This window comes from Arachis stenosperma, chromosome 3, assembly GCF_014773155.1.
Source record: "Arachis stenosperma cultivar V10309 chromosome 3, arast.V10309.gnm1.PFL2, whole genome shotgun sequence".
NCBI classification, from domain to species: Eukaryota; Viridiplantae; Streptophyta; class Magnoliopsida; order Fabales; family Fabaceae; genus Arachis; species Arachis stenosperma.
The window spans coordinates 9,165,326-9,185,923 of record NC_080379.1 but is presented as its reverse complement, the minus strand read 5'-3'; the positions used below and the strand labels follow the sequence as shown (position 1 = coordinate 9,185,923).

The following is a 20,598-nucleotide window of genomic DNA, read 5'->3' as shown; positions in this document are numbered from 1 at the left end:
AAATTAGTGATACGACCGTTATACATCGGTTACGAGTTATAGCTCGGAAAACGTCTTGGTAACCGACAAATTATTTGAGCCGAGTTTATGGCAATAACTGGCCTTATGATCGGCTACGTCCGTTACGCCTTAAACAGCAGGTCAAGGAATATGACTGTTATGATATTCCGATTATAAAAAGCAATCAAGGAGAATCGGTAAAGGTAGACCTTTCTTGACTAAACAATTCTTAAGAGTGATTCTAAAAAACTAACTTGAGCGTCGGAGTACTTTTGCAGGTACTCCCCCCCCCCTTGTTCCTTTGGCTCTGCTGGCTGGTGGTGGAATATTACAACTCGAGGATAAGCTCGGCCTCCCACTGCTCGGGAACGATCTATAGTTCGGCTATAATCAGGCAAGAACATTTGGCGCCCACCGTGGGGCCCGAAGCTTGAAGTCCCTTTCTCTCAGGCCCCAAATACCTCGACAATGGCTGACGCACCTCCTCCCACCCCATCTGAGCTCCTTCGTATGGTGACTGAGCTTCAGCAGGCAAATCAGCGCATGGCTGAGGCCAACGAGCACATGAGAAACGAGAATCAACGGATGCAACAACATATCGAGCAATTAATCAACGCCCGCATTGAACATGGTAACGATCATAATGAGCGGAATAATGACGAGGAACACCGCACACACGTTTCGGAGACACCTCAGGATGAGGAAGGCGGCGGTCCGCATGACAGCGAAAAAAGAGCCGAAACCGATAGGGACGAGCTTGATAATTCCACAGGACCATTTACGGCGGACATCATGAATTTCCAGCTACCTAGGCAGTTCACCCTACCAACAACGCTAACTCCTTATGATGGATTGGGAGACCCAAAACAACACATTAAGAAATTTCGATCAATTATGATTGTTAACGGTGCATCTGATCCTATTCTATGCCATTGTTTTCCTTCTTTTTTAGATGGTCCTGCACTTGACTGGTTTTGCTCTTTGCCTGCAGATTCTATTTCCCGATTTCAAGAACTGGCAAAGCAATTTGAGGATCACTTTGCAGCGTCCGCTATTTACCTACATGACTCAGACTACTTGACAACTGTTAAACAAGGCCCTCAAGAAAGCCTGAAGGACTACATCACACGTTTTACGAAGATAGCCATGAGGATCCCCGACCTTCATCCTGAGGTCCACCTACATGCCATCAAGAGTGGGCTCCGCCCAGGAAAATTCCAGGAAGCTATCGCGGTCGCTAAACCTAGAACCCTGGCCGAGTTCTGTGAGAAGGCCAAAGGACAGATAGACATCGAAGAACTCCGTCAAGCTCGGAAGTCAGAAAAGTCGGCAACCACCAAAGACGACGAGAGGCCCCGAGAAAGTAGAAAGAACTTCAAGCCAGTACCCCGATACGAGTCATACACACAGTTCAACACCAAACGAGACGACATTATCAAGGAGATATTAAACTCCAAGCTGATCAAACCTCCACGGAAAGCCGGGAGTTATCCAGAACCAAAAAATGTTGATAAATCCAAGTATTGTACGTTCCATCAGAAGTTCGGTCATACAACCAATGAATGCGTGATCGCTAAAGATCTCCTCGAACGTTTAGCGAGGCAGGGACACCTTGACAAATTCATTGCAGGTCACATGCAAAAGAGATCCACTTCTGCCGCGGAACCATCCTCGGTAGCAATTCCATCAAAAGACAAGGAGAAAGTTCCCGCTCAACCCCGGGGCGTGATTAATTGCATCTCCGGAGGCTATGCGGGAGGAGGACACACAAGCTCGGCACGAAAACGCACATACAGAGCCATGCTCGCCCTGGCGGATACGACCAACAATCCTCAGTTGACACAAAAAGCACCTGAGATAACGTTTTCTCCAACCGATTACCATGCTCATGACACGAATCTTGATGACCCTGTCGTCATCTCCATCCAGCTGGGCGATTTAATAGTTCGGAAAGTACTGCTGGACCCAGGCAGCAGCGCCGACGTTTTATTTTTTACTACATTTGAAAAAATAAAATTAAGTACTAACATTCTACAACCGTCTGTAGGAGACTTGGTCGGCTTCTCAGGGGAGCGAGTCCCAGTCATGGGTTCAGTATGGTTACAAACCACGTTGGGTGAACAACCTGCATCTAGAACACATGATATTCAATACTTGGTGGTTGACAGTTTCAGCCCTTACAACCTTATTTTAGGGCGACCCTTTTTAAACAGGTTTGCCGCAATTGTATTTACTGTCCATCTTTGTATCAAGTTTCCTCTGCAGGATGATATAATTGCCATCGTCCATGGCGACCTACAAGATGCTCGGCACTGTTACAACACTAGTTTAAAGCCCATCAAGAGAAATAGCGACAGACGTGTAAACTCCATAGGCGCAGAACAGCCAATGCTTACCGAGCTGGATCTTCGAGCCGACCTTCAAGATCGCCCTCTACCAAATGAAGAGCTGATAAAGCTTACCTTGACAGATGATCCAACCAAATTCACCTTTATTGGCGCATCCATGCAGGGCGAAGAGAAAGACAAACTAATCAACTTCCTACGACGGAATGCCGACCTATTTGCCTGGACGTCATGAGATATGCCAGGAATTAACCCTTCTGTTATCACGCATAAGCTCGCCATTAATCCGGCAGCCCGACCAGTAGCCCAGAAAAAAAGAAACCTCGGCACAGAAAAAAGACTGGCATCCATGGACGAGGCTAAAAAGCTAATAGATGCAAACTTCATACGAGAAATCAGATTCACGACTTGGCTAGCCAACATCGTAATGGTAAAAAAGCATAACGGTAAATGGCGTATGTGTGTTGATTTCACTGACTTAAACAAAGCATGTCCAAAGGACGCGTATCCTTTACCTTCAATTGATACTTTAGTAGATAACTCTTGTGGTTATGGTACATTGAGTTTCATGGATGCATATTCTGGTTACAACCAGATCTTTATGCATCCATCAGACCAAGATAAAACCGCTTTTATTACTGAATATGGTAACTATTGCTATAACGTCATGCCCTTTGGCTTAAAGAATGCAGGAGCAACATACCAACGGCTGATGAATAAAGTCTTCAACCAACAGATCGGCAGAAACCTTGAGGTGTACGTTGATGACATGGTCGCCAAGACAAAAATCGGAGAGAGCCATGTCGACGATCTTACTGAGATATTCGGTCAAATTCGAGTTTACAACATGAGACTTAATCCAGAAAAATGTGCCTTTGGTGTCCAAGGTGGAAAATTCCTCGGATTTATTCTGACCAACCGAGGAATCGAGGCCAACCCGGAGAAATGTCAGGCGATTCTAGATATGAGCAGTCCAACAAACATAAAGGAAGTGCAGAGACTGACAGGACGACTAGCAGCGCTGTCCAGATTCTTGCCATGTTTAGCATCCAAATCGGCGAGCTTTTTCCACTGCTTACGAAAAAACACAGCTTTTCACTGGGATGAAAACTGTGAATTGGCATTTCAAAGCTTAAAACAATTCCTTTCTAAACCACCTGTTTTACAAAAGCCCAAAGTCGGTGAGCCCTTATATTTGTATTTATCTATCACTGATATATCAGTTAGTGCTGTCCTTGTTGCAGAAAACAATAAGACTCAACAGCCAGTCTACTTTGTGAGCAAATCACTCCAGAACGCCGAGCTTCGTTACCCGAAGTTAGAAAAACTGGCTTACGCTCTCGTTTTTTCAGCAAGAAGGCTTCGTCCCTATTTTCAGAGTCACACGATCAATGTTAGGACGTCTCAGCCATTACGCCAAATACTCGCCAGACCCGAGCTTGCCGGACGATTGATCAAATGGTCCATCGAACTCTCGGAGTTCGATATCCACTACCAACCTAGGTCGTCCATAAAGTCACAGTATTTAGCTGACTTTGTTGCTGAATTTACAGGACCTACCCAAAATGACGATTCCGAGAAATGGGTGCTATTCGTTGATGGAGCATCAAACCCACAAGGAGCAGGTGCAGGGATACTTCTGGAAAACCCTGAGGGAGTTATATTTGAACATTCTCTTCGATTTTCCTTCAAAGCCAGTAACAATCAGGCCGAATACGAAGCCCTCATTGCAGGGCTCAGGTTAGCAATTGAATTACAAGTCACTAACTTACACATTTATTGTGACTCTTTGTTAGTCGTTCAGCAAGTAAACCAGCATTTTCAGACAAAAGATCCTATTTTACTAAAATATCTTGAAATTGTTACTAAACTGATTACTCGTTTTTCCAAAATCGAAATTACCCACATAGAAAGAGATCAGAATCACAGGGCAGATATACTATCTAAGTTAGCTACTAGTCAGTCACATAATGCTTCACTTTTGCAGTCAACTTTACAGGAGCCGAGCATAAATATGATCGGCAACCTTCAATCCGAGGATTCTTGGCAAAAGCCATACATCCAATATCTCAAAAATGCTAAACTTCCGCTAGAAATAAAAGACATTAAAAAGTTTAAACGACAAGCATCATTTTTTACATTGTTGAATGACGAATTATACAGGCGAGGCTACTCTCGACCATTATTAAAATGCTTAGACAGATCCGAGGCCGAAATAGCCCTAGCCGAAGTTCACGAGGGCATCTTTGGAATACACTCAGGCGCCAGAAGCTTAGCCCGCAAAATTCTCCGTGCAGGTTTTTACTGGCCGACCATATGAGAAGACAGCCAGAAAAAAGTCCGAGCTTGTGAACACTGCCAAAAGCACGCCCCGGTATTTAATATTCCAGCCGAAGAGCTACACCAGTCAACGGTAAGCTGGCCATTTCATAAATGGGGAATTGATATCCTCGGACCTTTCCCCACGGCACCCAGACAGGTAAAATTTTTAGTTGTGGCAATCGATTACTTTTCCAAATGGATTGAAGCTCAACCTCTAGCCAGAATTACATCGGTACAAATGATATCATTTGTTTGGCAACACATAATCTGTAGATTCGGTATACCTCAACATATTGTGACTGATAATGGTCGCCAGTTCATAGACCATAATTTTCAGACTTTTTTGCAGAATTTAAAAGTTAAACAACACTTTTCTTCAGTCGAGCATCCTCAATCCAATGGTTTAGCAGAAGCTGCCAACAAGGTCCTCCTCCAAGCTCTAAGGAAGAAGCTCGACAACGCTAAAGGCCTTTGGGCCGAGCTTGTTCCGGAGATCTTATGGGGATACAATACTTCGGTACATTCAACCACAAAGGAAACACCATTTCGTTTGGTGTATGGTTCAGAGGCAATGATTCCGGTTGAGATATCACAAAGCTCCTTGAGAACACAACATGAAGCACATGATGAAGCACGCCGGGCCGAGCTTGACCTGATCGAGGAAGTCCGCGCTATAGCCACAATTCGGCAAAAAGCTTTGCAACAACGAATAGCTCAACGTCATAACAAGAATGTCAGACCACGATCATTTCACCAAGGCGATTTGGTATTACGAAAAACTGAAACAGCCCGCAAGCCACCTTCCCACGGCAAGCTCGTTGCAACATGGGACGGACCTTATAGAGTACGTCAAGTGATCGGTAAAGGTGCCTATCAACTAGAGGACCTAGATGGAACAACACTTCCTAGCACTTGGAATGTTACCTCATCGAAGAAATACTACAGCTAACAAGGTGCAGCACGCTAGTACTCTTTTTCCTAACTTGAGATTTTTCCATATATGGTTTTGCTCAAGAAGGTTTTAACGAGGCTAGCTTACCTATCTCAATTGTAAAGGTACTGCACTAAATAAAATTTGTTTTATCATATCTATATATAATTCTACATATTTTGTATTCATTGTCTCTCATTACGATCCGGCAATATACACATCTATATATCATCGGTCAAGCCTTAAGTCGCATTGATAACTCATGCGCAAACCGCCGCTGATAGAACCTCAATCAGCATGTCAAATTAATCAGACCCTCAGACGGGAACACATAAAATTAGGATTAACCACATCCTAATCCAACAGATATATCAGATAACAAAATAAGCAACGCCAAAAACATAATGGCCAAAACAACCATACGTCAATCATCAAACAAAAAAATAGTTCTTACAGAAATAACATCATTCCACTTTAAAACAAACAAAAGGATAACCCAAAATACAGCCTAATACTTTAGTCAGCCAAATTATCGTCACCTTCTTCAGCTTCATCTTCATCGTCAACTAACTCGCCATTCCGAACTACTTTACTCGGATCCATGGCAGTAAAATCGCTGCCAGGAAACAAAAACTTAGCCTGAATTACCGCACATTCAAAACCTTCTGCAAAAGCATCTAGGACATCAGTCTGCCGACTAGATTCCATTTGCTTCAATTTCATCGTAACCTCGATGATTTGTTCACTCATAGTACTCAATTCACCCTTCTTCTTCTCTAAAGCCTCAGAAACACTTTGATGCTCTTCCTTCTCGACCTTCAATTTCTCTTTCACAGCAGCTAACTCCTTCTCAAGCTCGGCGAGCATATTCTCTTTCATCTCAAGCTGACCCTTTAACTCCGTGCTCTCAGATGCACATTGTAACATTTTTCTATGTCTCTTTTCCTGGCTCCGACCAATGCTGGCCAGCCGAAAACCCAGAACCTGCATTATTGCAAAACCAATTAATTGCTTAAAATATATATATATATATATATATATATATATATATATATATATATAACATATAATCTTACAACACAGCAAACCTGCATGAATTGGTCTATTCCAAGATCTCCTACTTCATCAATACGAGTAACATCAGAAGCAGACTGCACAACTTCATCCGCCACCACATTAAAAGGAAAATTCTTGTCCCACAGTGACGAACCATCACCCTCTTCCTCAAACGAGTGGAGCTTCTCTTGCTTCACGATAAAATTTGCCAAATCGTCAAGCTCAACCATTTTCTTCCCCTCCTCCAAATTTTCGGACTTTCTCTTCTTAAACACAATACCCTTCTTTCTCGGAATCTGTTGATTCACCTCAACCTCCCCTTCCACTTTCTCCAGGTTAGAGGAGGAACCTTCAAAGTTTTTTAACTTAAAACGAGCCCTCATACTCGACGCTGAAACCCCAGGATATTTACCACCTGAAAACAACAAAACAAACTCTTAGCAATCAGAGTTTAACACAGAAGATATACTCAAGAAACCCTTACCCAAATATTCAACTACCGAAGCCTTATTTTCCTCCCAAGGCAACAAGTTAGAGACTGATATCAACCCACCCAGATCAACCATCTCCATTAAAAAACTGATAATACATTCATTCCGCGGCGAAATTAGTTCGGGACCCAAGATGTGATTAGGATGACAACACCAGAAAAGAGAAAACTGTTCGCCGAGATTTTCGTCCAAATAAAAAGGGAATTCCTTCTCCACCGATCTCACTTTAAAAAACATCTCTTTAAAGTCTTTGAAAGAGGATTTATATAATTTAAAAACAGAAAATCCGGGTGTACTGTTCAAATTTACCCAGACACCTTTCCAAACACCTTTTGCTTGGAAAAGTGAGAAAAAAAGCTCTACCTCAGGTTCAATACCCAGGAACTCCATTAATACCTCAAAACACTTTATAAAAGCCCATCCGTTAGGATGAACCTGGGACGGAGCACAGTTCATCTGTTTCAATATATTACATTCAAACTTTGAAAACGGTAATTTCACAAACAACTCCTCAAGGATACAACTATACAAATAAAAACTTTCAAAATCCTTTTCTCTGTGATAAACCCTATCCACACGGTTACACGGAATCAGTTCGATGTGAAAACCGGGCCTCGTTACTTTCCCTAAAGATATTGCTTTAACGCTTTCTTCATCAAAAAACAAAGAGGCCCTTATTTTCACATCCTCACCAACCCAACCATATGATCCATCGTCTTCTACCTTAGGCAGTGGCTTTACTTTCGAATCACCCATTTTACTTATCAGACGGAGAAAAGCAGAAATGAAGAGAAGAGAGAGAGAGCAGAACTTCTAACCTCTTTTGCTCATAGTTTAAAACCACCTTCAGAAGACAAAGAGACTAAAGCCCTCGAACCTTCACACGAAAGTACCTAAGCGTCACTCTCTAAGCCACTCGTTTCAGAAACCGTTTTTCAATTCCAAAGTTTTAATCTTGACCCTTCATTTAAAACCACATTCAATGGTATAAATTACACCTTGGAACTCACACCTGCATTGAAGGGACAGGTATCATCATTAACTGTCCCAGTAACTTTTCCTATACTGTAATAAATACACCCCACTCGATAAGTCAAGTTGAACTGGGGGCTCCTTACGCCGAGCTATAACTCGGTCAAAATCTAATTTCAAAGCTCAACCTGCCTCATCTAAATCCAGGCCAAGCTTGGGGGCTGTGATACGACCGTTATACATCGGTTACGAGTTATAGCTCGGAAAACGTCTTGGTAACCGACAAATTATTTGAGCCGAGTTTATGGCAATAACTGGCCTTATGATCGGCTACGTCCGTTACGCCTTAAACAGCAGGTCAAGGAATATGACTGTTATGATATTCCGATTATAAAAAGCAATCAAGGAGAATCAGTAAAGGTAGACCTTTCTTGACTAAACAATTCTTAAGAGTGATTCTAAAAAACTAACTTGACCGTCGGAGTACTTTTGCAGGTACTCCCCCCCCCCCCCCCCTTGTTCCTTTGGCTCTGCTGGCTGGTGGTGGAATATTACAACTCGAGGATAAGCTCGGCCTCCCACTGCTCGGGAACGATCTATAGTTCGGCTATAATCAGGCAAGAACAATTAGTATTATCTAGTTTTTGTACTCTGTCAATAAGAACATTTTGTTAGGGTACTTTAACTAGAAAAAAAAAATATAAAAAAAGTTAAAAGGTTAGAATTTAAACATATTTATTAAAAACAATCTTCTGATTTTGATGACTTCACTATCGGCTGATTTGTTTAGATATAGATGTAATGTGGCGGTTTGCCTTGTCATGGATAGGATGGGTGTTCTTTTTAAAAAAAAAATAATAATAAAAAATTGTCACTAACAAATTGGATTCTCAATGTTTTTGGTTATAAAATTTCAATGTAAATTTTGAAGGTCCGAATTCTTGAGATGTAATTTTAAATTTTCGGATATATAAAATGGAAAATTGATGTAATTTTTTATTTTACTGTAAAATAAATTGAAAAGTTTGATTCACATATTTAAAAAATTAAGAATTAAAATAAAAAATTTAAGAATCAAATTTATATATTTAAAATAAAAAATAATAAATCTAAAGATCAAATTTATAATACACCAAAAATAATAAGACTGTAAAACATTATTGAAAAAACAATATCAAAATTAAAAATATCCACCAACATCTTGATCTCATCGTAACTTTAAACTACAGGACACATTTTTTTTCCTTTAATCTAAAATTGTGTGCTAAAAAAATCAATAACGATTAACGAGGTCACTCCATAGTCCATACTAGCAGCTAAGAAAAGATAAAATAATAAATAGATTTCGTGGTGTTTCTTATTTGAAGCAAGCAAAGCAAAAAGTAACGTAAGCAAAGGGGTGAGTAGTACTGTAGTGTAGCACTAGAAGTTATTATAGACTGACACGTGTACAGTATTGTGGCAGGTGGATCCGATCATCTTAACATGTCCCTCGGTTCAATAAGAAATAAGCAACACAAAAGTGCAAAATTTGGATAATGCACTTGTTTTTAGAACAAAAATATCCTTAAATAAATCATCTCTTAAAATGATCAGTTTTTTTATTTTAATATAATTATCGGTAGTGTGATTCATAGTTCCGAGAGCCGAATTTATAATCAATCCGATCATATGATTAGGTTATTGGATTACCGTAAATCATTGATTCATTTAGTTAATTCAATCATAATTAAAAAATATAAAATTATATAAATAAAATTAAAATAATGTGTTAAAATTTAAAATGTAAATTTTTATAAATATAATAATAATAATAATAATCAAATATTAATTTATATAAATATAGATAACGTTCTTGCTGAGTTTGGCCGGTGTATAGCTCGTCCGTCGATGAATGTCTTCAAGCTTCTCGTCGAGATGAGTTATACGTCGGTAAGGAGAGAACAAGGGGGTGGGTACCTGCAAAAGACACTCCGACGCTCAAGTCAGTAAGTGTTTAAGAGGTATATAATAATTCTATGAATATAGAATGTAAGACATGAAATGAAAGTTATCATGTGTTATATTGTGTTTATAATAATTCTATGAATATAGAATGTATTATTGAGATTAGATATAGAAGGTTCTTTTTATAGGCATAAAATTGATGTTATGACCGTTTGGTCATTAAGATAGAAATTATGGTCATTAAGTCGGTAATGAAGGTGTCAGTTACAAACAAAAGAATGAATGATAGTTAACGCCGAGTTATAACTCATAATGCATAATAAAGACTGAGCTATAAGGTGACGGATCACAGCCCCCAAGCTTTGTCCGTCGATCATATGACCCAGGCTAAGCTTAGAAAATAAAATGAGTTATAACTCGGTTAAAAGATGAGTGAATAATGATGTGGTGAGCCCCCAAGCTTAGTCGGGTTATTATGTCGGCACTTATTCAAAAAATAATTGAATGACAAGAGTCATTCAATCAAGATAGTTGTGTGGGGGATACTTTTCCGCTAGAACAATTTTAGCATTTGATTGTATATGAACTGAAAAGTTCAGAGATAGATATCCATTGACGGAATCGATTGTATGATCCGAGGATATAATGGTTAATTGTCTTGGGAATTTTTTCGACCCACAACAATTTATTGATAAATTTCTCTCTCAAAGCAATTATTTGTTGAATATTTACAATTTACAGTGAAGGTCTGACATGAATAACATAAATTGAGAAAATGAATAGGTATAAAGTCGTAACATATATTGAGTAATATATATTGTAAAAGTAAAATAGTTCAAAGTAAAAAAAAATATACCTTAAAGTTGATAATTATAGAAAAGAAGACGACATATATGAATGTCATACATGCCATATGTGAATATCTGAATTTTGTTTTGTAGGACACGCTTTAATTTGATAATAAAGCAGTAAGATAACAGTTATTGATGAATTATATATTTAGTATAATGTATGACGAGGGATATTCCTCGTGTAACAATAGTAAATTGCCTGTTTAAATTTCTACATTAAACAAATAGTAACATAAAATTAGTGTAACAGTTATATACAATTGATATATAATTAATTTTTGATGGAATCTAATTTTAATATTTAAACTCATAATTACTGTCATTTAATTGTATAAATGAAATCATTAAGCAGTAAGAATATAATACATAAGAAATAAAAATGCAATTGACATGGTTGTTTTGAATAAAATATATAATTTTACTTGTGTAAATAGAGAACTTTGAAAAAAAATAAGCAAATTTGATAAGTGAATTTGTGCTCGGATTGATTGAAAATCGAGTTCGTTTCGGGTTGATTGAAAGCCGAGTTTATTCTCGGATTGGTTCATTAATCGATTATGAGATGTGAAATATTATGATACGTAAAAATGAAGCAATTTGAATGTATAAAGTAAATACTTTATAAAAAGTTACGATAGATTAAAATTTGATAACAGGTATTAAAAATCTTAAACAAGATTGTTGAGATTGGTTCAAAAATTTGAATGTAAATCAAGTTTTATGAACCCAAGGGGAGTGGGAATTATTTTACTCGTCCCCACAGACGGCGCCAATTGTTCTTGCTGAGTTTGGCCGGTGTATAGCTCGTCCGTCGATGAATGTCTTCAAGTTTCTCGTCGGGATGAGTTATACGTCGGCAAGGAGAGAACAAGGGGGTGGGTACCTGCAAAAGACACTCCGACGCTCAAGTCAGTAAGTGTTTAAGAGGTATATAATAATTCTATGAATATAGAATGTAAGACATGAAATGAAAGTTATCATGTGTTATATTGTGTTTATAATAATTCTATGAATATAGAATGTATTCTTTATAATAATTCTATGAATATAGAATGTATTATTGAGATTAGATATAGAAGGTTCTTTTTATAGGCATAAAATTGATGTTATGACCGTTTGGTCATTAAGATAGAAATGATGGTCATTAAGTCGGTAATGAAGGTGTCAGTTACAAACAAAAGAATGAATGATAGTTAACGCCGAGTTATAACTCATAATGCATAATAAAGACTGAGTTATAAGGTGACGGATCAGATAATATATTAATTTTTAGTATAAAATATTATTTGAAGAAAGAATAAATAGATTTTTGAGTTTTTATTTCGTGGATATTTAACTTCCTCATGAATGAAAAATATAAAATGATTTTTGACCTCTTAAAACGTCATATAAATTGGTTCTTTCATTTAATTTGTTTTTTAATGTCAAACAGAAAAGTCTGATGTGACATCTATGTGGTGATAACGGAGTGATGTATCCGTTACATGGTAGGATGAGATGCTAACATTTATTTGGATGACAATTGGGTCCCTCTGCTCTGCTCTCAAAACGATGGGAGGTGTCCTAATTCTCCAAATTAGTCCCAGACACCATCGCACTTGTATAGTTAGGAGTTTGTTGCGTCTAGGGCGTTTATGGCCAATGAAGGAGATTCTCCGAACACCCAATGAGTCTGATTGTCGTCTCACATTCGGTGCGTGGAGGTTGGAAACGAGAAGGACGGCATTGCTCCGATGTGTAGGTGTGGCATGTATGCTGTACTGTATAAGTCCAGGACGCCAACTAACCTCAGCCGGTTGTTTCTTGGGTGCCCCTTCTTCAAGGTAACATGGTTTTATGAAACTTGATGCTGGTTCATGTGTTTAGCTGAATTTTGATCTTGTTGTTGATGTTGTAGTTGAAAAATCCATCCCACTGCAAGTTCTTTGTCTGACTTGATGATCATGTTGCAAAAATTAGGGTTACAAAGAAGTTAATTACTAACAACGAAGTTGACGACCTGGAGCAGTACTTGTGCAAGAATAAATTAGATAAGAGGCTGGTTAAGTTAGAGAAGAAGCTTGCTTGTCTAGAGAGGGAAAAAAAATTTAATCCGTGGGTTATTGTTGTATGTTTGGTAGTAATTTGTGATGCTATTGTTGTTATTAGGTGTTATTAGATGTTGAGTATCGCTCTTGTGAGAAATAATGACATAATGTAGTTATGTTTATCCTTTGATGAATGATAATATGTTGTTGCTGTAACATCATGTCTTTAAATGGCTATATATAATATCATGTTGATGGTTCGGGTATGTAAAATTCATTAAACTAGTTGGATCATTAAATATTGAACTATAAGATAAGTTTGAAGGATTATAATCCTAACAAAATATGATAAGCAGTCTCATAACAAGTCACAACCTGAGCATTATAATTTTGCCAAAAAGATACTAGGACACATAAAAAATGAAAATAAGTTTGTCCAATTTTTTACATCAGCTACGACTGACTTCCTAAGATAACAACATCATTTCTTGGAATTATTGACTCCTGGGGTGGAGATGAACCGAAATATTCTTATAGTTTCAGTGCTTGCTGCAGTCAGAGCCTCATCAGATGGTCTTTCAGTTGCTTCTGCACTTGGTTGTTGTGATCCTGTAACATGTTGTTTGTCATCATCCTTCCTTCTAATTGGTTGTTTTGGTCGCAAGGTTCTGTTGGATGGCCTTGTTGGAACTCTGCTGGAGGTTTGAATGAAACCTGGCCTTGCCTTGCAGGGATTGCAAAAATAGGCACTTACGCAGCTTTTGGAACAACTTGTTGTTGGAGCACATCTGGAGTTGTGGTAGCTGCAGAATGGTTCTGGTTGGTTGGAATAGATGAATTATGCTCTTCACCCTGAAATGAAGAAAGACAGTAAAGTCATCAAACAAATTAAAAAAATACAAATAGACCCTTTAACACTTTTAAAATGGACAATTAAATCCTTCAACATTTTATCGGGAGGACAAAAAGATCTTTTGTCCAGTCAAGTACCTCTGCCTCAGGTGCTAATTGTGACAGTGGTCGAACCACAAGAAAAAGGTTGTCATGGGTCTTCTTCTTTGGTTTCCTGGTCTTAAGTTTTCAATTTGGGTTGGATGGCGCACCCTTGCAAATCTTATAGTTGTGTCCTGTTTGACCACACTTGCTGTAGGTCACATAGAAACTCATCTTCAATTTTTCACCTTCAATAACAGTTTTTGCTGGGTCTTTCTGTCTATTATGGACCTTTGGACGACCGATTGACCTCTTGATGACAAGTGCAACAGGGCTTGTCTAATCAGTCCGTGTCCAGAACTCTTCACTAGTAACAGACTGGATGAAGTGCTCGTAAGTCTTCTTCAGAGATTCCATGCATAACCATGGATGCACATAATCTTCCATGTTGTCATGCCTTTTTTTTTATTTCTGCAACCGCATGACAGCACGACATCCCTTTTTAAAAAAAATCTAACAAATTGGTAACATGCATGCAAGTAAGGATAACAATTAGACAAATGCAATTTCAAGTAATAATAATACCAGCAGGGGGCAAAGACAACAAAATTCAAGTCCATCGGAGGAAACGTCTCAACTTGAACATGCAAATAGACTAACTCACCGGTGGGTGTCCTTGAAAAATTACCCCATGATGGAACACGAGAACACCGAATACATCAACCATCTGCAAAATTTTTCAATCCACAACACAACATAAAACCAAATCTTATTATCAAAATCTCCAAAACCTCTCTAAACAATACCTGACAAATGACTAACCCTACAACTAATTACCTACGACAACCACTGATAGTCCCTATCAGTCTCATCCTACGACATTGATGACAAATAACGGGTATAAGCAGAACAAATTTGAACAACAATGTACTTACCACTCTCCACGACAGACGCAGGTATAACCACAAAGCTTCAATGGAACTGCTTCACAGAACAGCAACGACGACAACACGGAGACAAAGTGTTGTATTTTTTTGAGAGAAAAGGTTAGTCCTAGAACTTTTTGTAATTGTTTGTGACTGATATGGACAGCAATAACATATCTCATGAGAACCATTGCAAAACGTTTTTCGAAACGACGTCGTCTTAGTGCCCAAGGACCACAACATCCCATTACTTTCTCCAGTCGACCACGTCAACCCTGTTCACACCATCCTGAAGACGCATATCCATTGCTACGCCATATAAGCGCCAGGTAATCTGAATTCGTAACGTGTTGCAAAGCAGATTGAACGAAAGGACCAATTTGTACGGCGTTTTGAGAGGTCAGGGATCATTTTGTATTTTTCATTCTTGAGGGAGTTAAATGTCCATGAAATAAAAGCTCAGGGACCTATTTGTTCTTTACCCATATTTTTTGATTTAAATGAACAAGAGTGAGCGAAAGATAACACAATCAGTAACATAATATATCCATGTCAGTTATTTTTCTTAATTTTTAACAATTTATTTACAATGCTCCAAAATAGGATTATTTTTCCCTCTATTGTTATAAATTTTTTCAATTGTAACTTTGAGAGTTGAAGTTGCTTGTTTTTGAGATGGTGGTGTTTTTAACCGTGTTTGAGATGAAGACATTTTTAAAATTCTAGTAAAAAAATAAAAGATTTACAGTAACAAAATATTTAGTTTAAATGATTTTTTAAACAATACAATAACAAATTCAACTCAATTTAATGATGTTATTTAGCAATAAAATTCAACTCAATGATATTATCCATTCAATTTACCACAATAAATTCAACTCATTCATAATTTTTAATAATAAATTCAACTATGATAGAAAAGTCGAGGGCTTTGCCGCGGGAGGAGGGGTTTAATCCGATTAGAGTATGGGGTGGGGGCTGGAACAACGCATTTTGGGTTTAAAAAATAAATTTGATTCGGTCGAGTTATACAATTCAACTAAGGTATTGGATTTGCTAAAAATCGACCGAGTCAAATTAGCTTTTATCGGGTTTAATATTTGTGCAGTTCAACGAGTAATTTGATCTAGTCAGATCGAGTTAGATTTGATAAGTGTAGTCTATAAAAAAAAAATAATGCAAATATATGGATTTTTCAGATATAATAATATTTGAAATTCGTTCTAACGTTTATACTTTTAGTAGATTTGGAATTCGTTCTAACGTTTAGACAAAGTGTTATATTTTAAATCGTGGTAGTGTTTAAATAAATTGAGAATATTTATATAGAGAAATATTTATATAGAGAAAATTGCCCGAGGACAAATGAATAATATTGATAGTGATTTATTTTATTGCTGTAAATTTTCCTCAATTCATCGTCATCAAAAAGATATTTAACCAATTAAAGCTGAAGGTCACCAAAAAAAAAAAACAATTAAAGCTGAAGATATTTTAACGGTGTAAATTAAAACTTGAATTCAAAGTATGGGTTAAGTTTAGCTCTAAAACTTGTGTCTAATAACATTGTTCTGAGCTCCTCTAGGATAGTTTGAAATTATTTTTTGACTAAGTAAGTAACAAATTAAAATTTTTCTACACGGAAATCAATAAAAGTTAGAACATGCTCAAAATTCGCTCAAATGATCGAATATATATATATATATATATATATATATATATATGATAAATTTATTATCTTTAAAATAATATGTAAATTACTTTTTTTAATATGTTATATTTTAATGGGTGTTTATTTATTTTAAATTTTTAGTAGAATTTATTGAATGATTAATTTATCTAATAAAATAAAAAATAAAAAATTAATTTTGGATCATTAAAATTTGTTGAAAATTTAACACAATATTTAAAAAATAATATTATATATTACTCTTTTATTTTTTACACAAAATCTCTGATTTTAACAAAAATTAAATAAAAATTCACACTTTCATAAAAAATAATTATAAACTAGTTACATTAAATTTTAAAAAATAAGATCTAAAGTGTTTTAATTTCTTTCTTTTTTTTCATATAATTCGAAACCAAATTGTATAGAATAAATTTCAAAATTTAAAATCTATTTGACACGATAAAATTTTTAAATTAAAAATTTTTACGATGATACTAATTTGTGTTTTTATTTTTAATTTGTCACATTAATATTTTAGTTTAGAGTTTAGTTAATATAAGAAAATTTTTAAATTAATATTTTATTAAATATATAACAAATATATTAAAATAAATATCAAATTAGAATGTGACACATCAAAGAGAATAATTTACATGTTACTTTAAAAAAGGTAAAATAACATTCATATATATATATATATATATTAATTATACTGTATGAAAATTTATATAATTTTTTTTATTAGAATAATAAATAAATTTTTGAATATTTATACTTCAAGACAAATTAATTTTTAAAAAGAAATATCAATGAGATATTTTATAATAATAGACATAAAAAGATTAAATTTAAACTAAAATATTCTATCTTAATTATAAAAATTAATTGAAAAATAATATATTCATATTTAATATTATAAAAAATTTTATTAATTTTTTTAAGGATTAATTTATCTAAAGCTTAAATTCTTACAAATTTGTTTATCATTTTACTCTAATTTACCCTATGGTTTGACCGTAAGTCTGTGTCAGCTAACCACTTGCTCTGTATTGCATGTGGACCACTACAGTTGAGTCGGAATCGGTTCAGCTAATAAGATTGGGACTCACGTGAGTGCTCACGTGAACATTCAAATATGCTTCTAGTGATTGCTTTTTTCCTTTGCCTATTTTTTCTTGTATCCTGTTTCGGTAAAAAGTATTTTTAATAAAAAATAAAGTTTTTTATAATAAAAAATAAAAATATTATGTAAAATGCACATTTTCATCAAATTGATTACAATTTTTATATTTTTTTAATCAATTTTTACTCTTTATTAAAACATTCCTCATTATCTTTCTTTCAAAATATTTTAGGTCAAATACTTTATTTTTTAATATTTTTTATTTTTTATTAATTTTGAAGTATTCTATTTAATATATAATCTCTCTTTTATTTTAAAGGAGATTAATTTATTCAATATTTTATTTTAAATTTCATTATCTTAATAAAATTTATTTGTCTATTTTGTACATTAAAACTTTGATTAAAAGAGAATGAAATAACTAATTTATTTAATGAAAATAAAGTTGAAAATAATAAAAATTTATCGAAAAAAAATTTGTTAAAAAACACATTTGAGTGACTACTCTCAACTCTTGCGTGACCTTAAAATGGACCGTAGTATTATTACTATTGATAGTATCGTGTTATCAGAATAATAAAAGTTATGGCTCATGAGAAATAGACTAACATTTTTTCCAAGGAAAAAATTCCAATACATATTTAATAAATTATCAAAAATACACTCAAATAATTTTATTGTTGATAAAAAATATACTTAAATTTTGTTATCAACAAAAATATCTTTAAATAATTTGTGACTAAAATATTTAATATTAAATATGTATTTTTCAAAAATAATTTACAAATTAAATTTTGATACGATTTTTTACGGGTATAATTAAAAAAATGAGATATTTTTATTTTTAAAATGTAGTGATTTTTCGTTAAATATATATTTTTATGAATTTTTTTGTCAACAACTAACAATCCTTTTAAAAAATTACAAAAAAATATATACTTAACGAAAAATCACCAATTTTTAACAACAATAACATCTTATTTTTCTAATCATTGTTTGCAAAAAATACATAAAAATTTAATTTTTTAAATATTTTTAAAAATATAAATTTAATATTAAATATTTTTATCACGTTTTTAAATTATTTAAAAGTATTTTTATCGATAATAAAATTTAGTCATATTTTTTTCAATAACAAAATTATTTAAATGCATTTTTAGTAGTTTATTCTATTTAATATATTATGCAAGTTTTATATATAGGTCAAGTTACTGCCTTTAGAAAATGCAATTTAATTTTATTAGCAAAAATACTCATAGAAAGATAAGAATGGAGCTTGTTTGTTTGGGATAGAAAATACAATTTAATTTTATTAGCAAAAATACTCATAGAAAGATAAGAATGGAGCTTATTTGTTTAGGAAGTCGTCTACTTTTATACAGTATTTGAGGGATTAATGATTAGATTTCTGGCAAAATAAATACCCTAGTATAAACAAAAAAAGTAAGAATATTATTTAATTACATTTTATTTATTATTTTATATTCTGTTAAATGTAATTCTCACTTAGACAGAAGTGGATTTTTAAAATTTTTTTAATTGTTTGATAAAGTATAATTTTTAATTATTTAATGATTTTTTACTTTTTTTTTTAAATTTTATTTAAAAAATGTAAAATAAAATATTATATTTTATTAAACAATTAAAATAAAATTGAGATGAATATCAACCAATGAAAGTGTGGAGGTGTAAGGATTAGGAGTACACTGTAGTATTGTCATCTCATTTTATATCACTTATGCATAACAAACATTTTTATTAAAATCTTAAACCAAAACGACAAATTTTAATTCAAATTAAAATATTAAGACCCTGCCGAAACGAGTAGAGCTCTGCCTCTCGTTTGCATAGGGCTGCAAGTCAATTCATAAGCTACTTTGAATTCAAGTTATTAATAATTTGATAATTTGATAGGTTGAATTACTGAGTTAGCGAGTCAAATTTAAATTTAAAATTGTTTTCATAAATTAAATGAATCCATCTTAGATAAATTTAATTTATTAGTAGATTATATAATATATATATATATATATATATAATATAATATTAAAAAAAGATTAAATATATATAAGATATATATATTAATAGTTTAATATATATATATAAAATAATAATATATAATTATATATATATATTAATATTTTTAATTATTTAAAATTTTATAATTATTTTTTATATATAATTTTAAGATAGAATATAAATACAAAATTTATAATTAATAAATAAATAATATATAAAATTAATTTTTTAATATTTTTTAATATATAAGTTATAATTTATTGATATAGAATTATAAATTATGTTTCTATTATTTGACTTAGGTCGTGAGTTCGAGTTAATTCGTGAGTTTTCGTTGAGTTAAGTTTGAGTTTATAAAATAAATTCGATTACTAATGAAGCCAGCTTAATTTTTGTGAATCGAACTTAAGTTTTGTCTAATTCGACTTGACTCGACTCATTTCCAGCCCTAGTTACATAGCATGACTCTTTAAAAAGTAATTAACAAATTATATTTGTAAATATCTTAATAAAAAAGAAATCGTGACGTAGCAAGATAATTAAATTAAATATATTATAAGGTGGATTTCATTATACAATTCTACAATTTCACAAGAAAGGGTAACCGTAAGTTTTTGACATGGGGAAACGGCAGTAAATAAGTATCACAATGAAAACTAACATGGACATATTTTGGATCTATTTGGACAGAAAATATACTTAAAATACAATTTAAATTCGTTGATAATGCTTACAAAAGAATAATTATATTTTTTTTGTGTATAATTTTTTAATATTTTTATAATATAAATTTTTGTTATTAATAATCACTTTTAAACTAAAAAAAATCTACGCAATAAATATAAATTTAATTTTAATACATTAATAGTATCGAATAACTTTACGTATGTGTTAAATTACATATTAGCATATTATTAAAATTGTTAAAAAAATAATAATTAATTTTTTGTATGTTCATAATATTTTTATAAAAAAACATATAA

General features: G+C 33.8%; 1 protein-coding gene across 1 annotated transcript; it reads left to right on the top strand.

Moving 5' to 3' along the window:
• Positions 1-468: 468 nt before the first annotated feature.
• LOC130965459 (uncharacterized) lies at positions 469-2,580 on the top strand. Its single transcript, XM_057890219.1, has one exon. It carries the CDS (start codon positions 469-471, stop codon positions 2,578-2,580), a length of 2,112 nt encoding a protein of 703 aa, XP_057746202.1.
• Positions 2,581-20,598: the final 18,018 nt, after the last annotated feature.

Excerpts from the sequence above, each read along its gene's own strand:
- LOC130965459 (XM_057890219.1), top strand. The coding sequence starts at position 469 with ATGGCTGACGCACCTCCTCCCACCCCATCTGAGCTCCTTCGTATGGTG.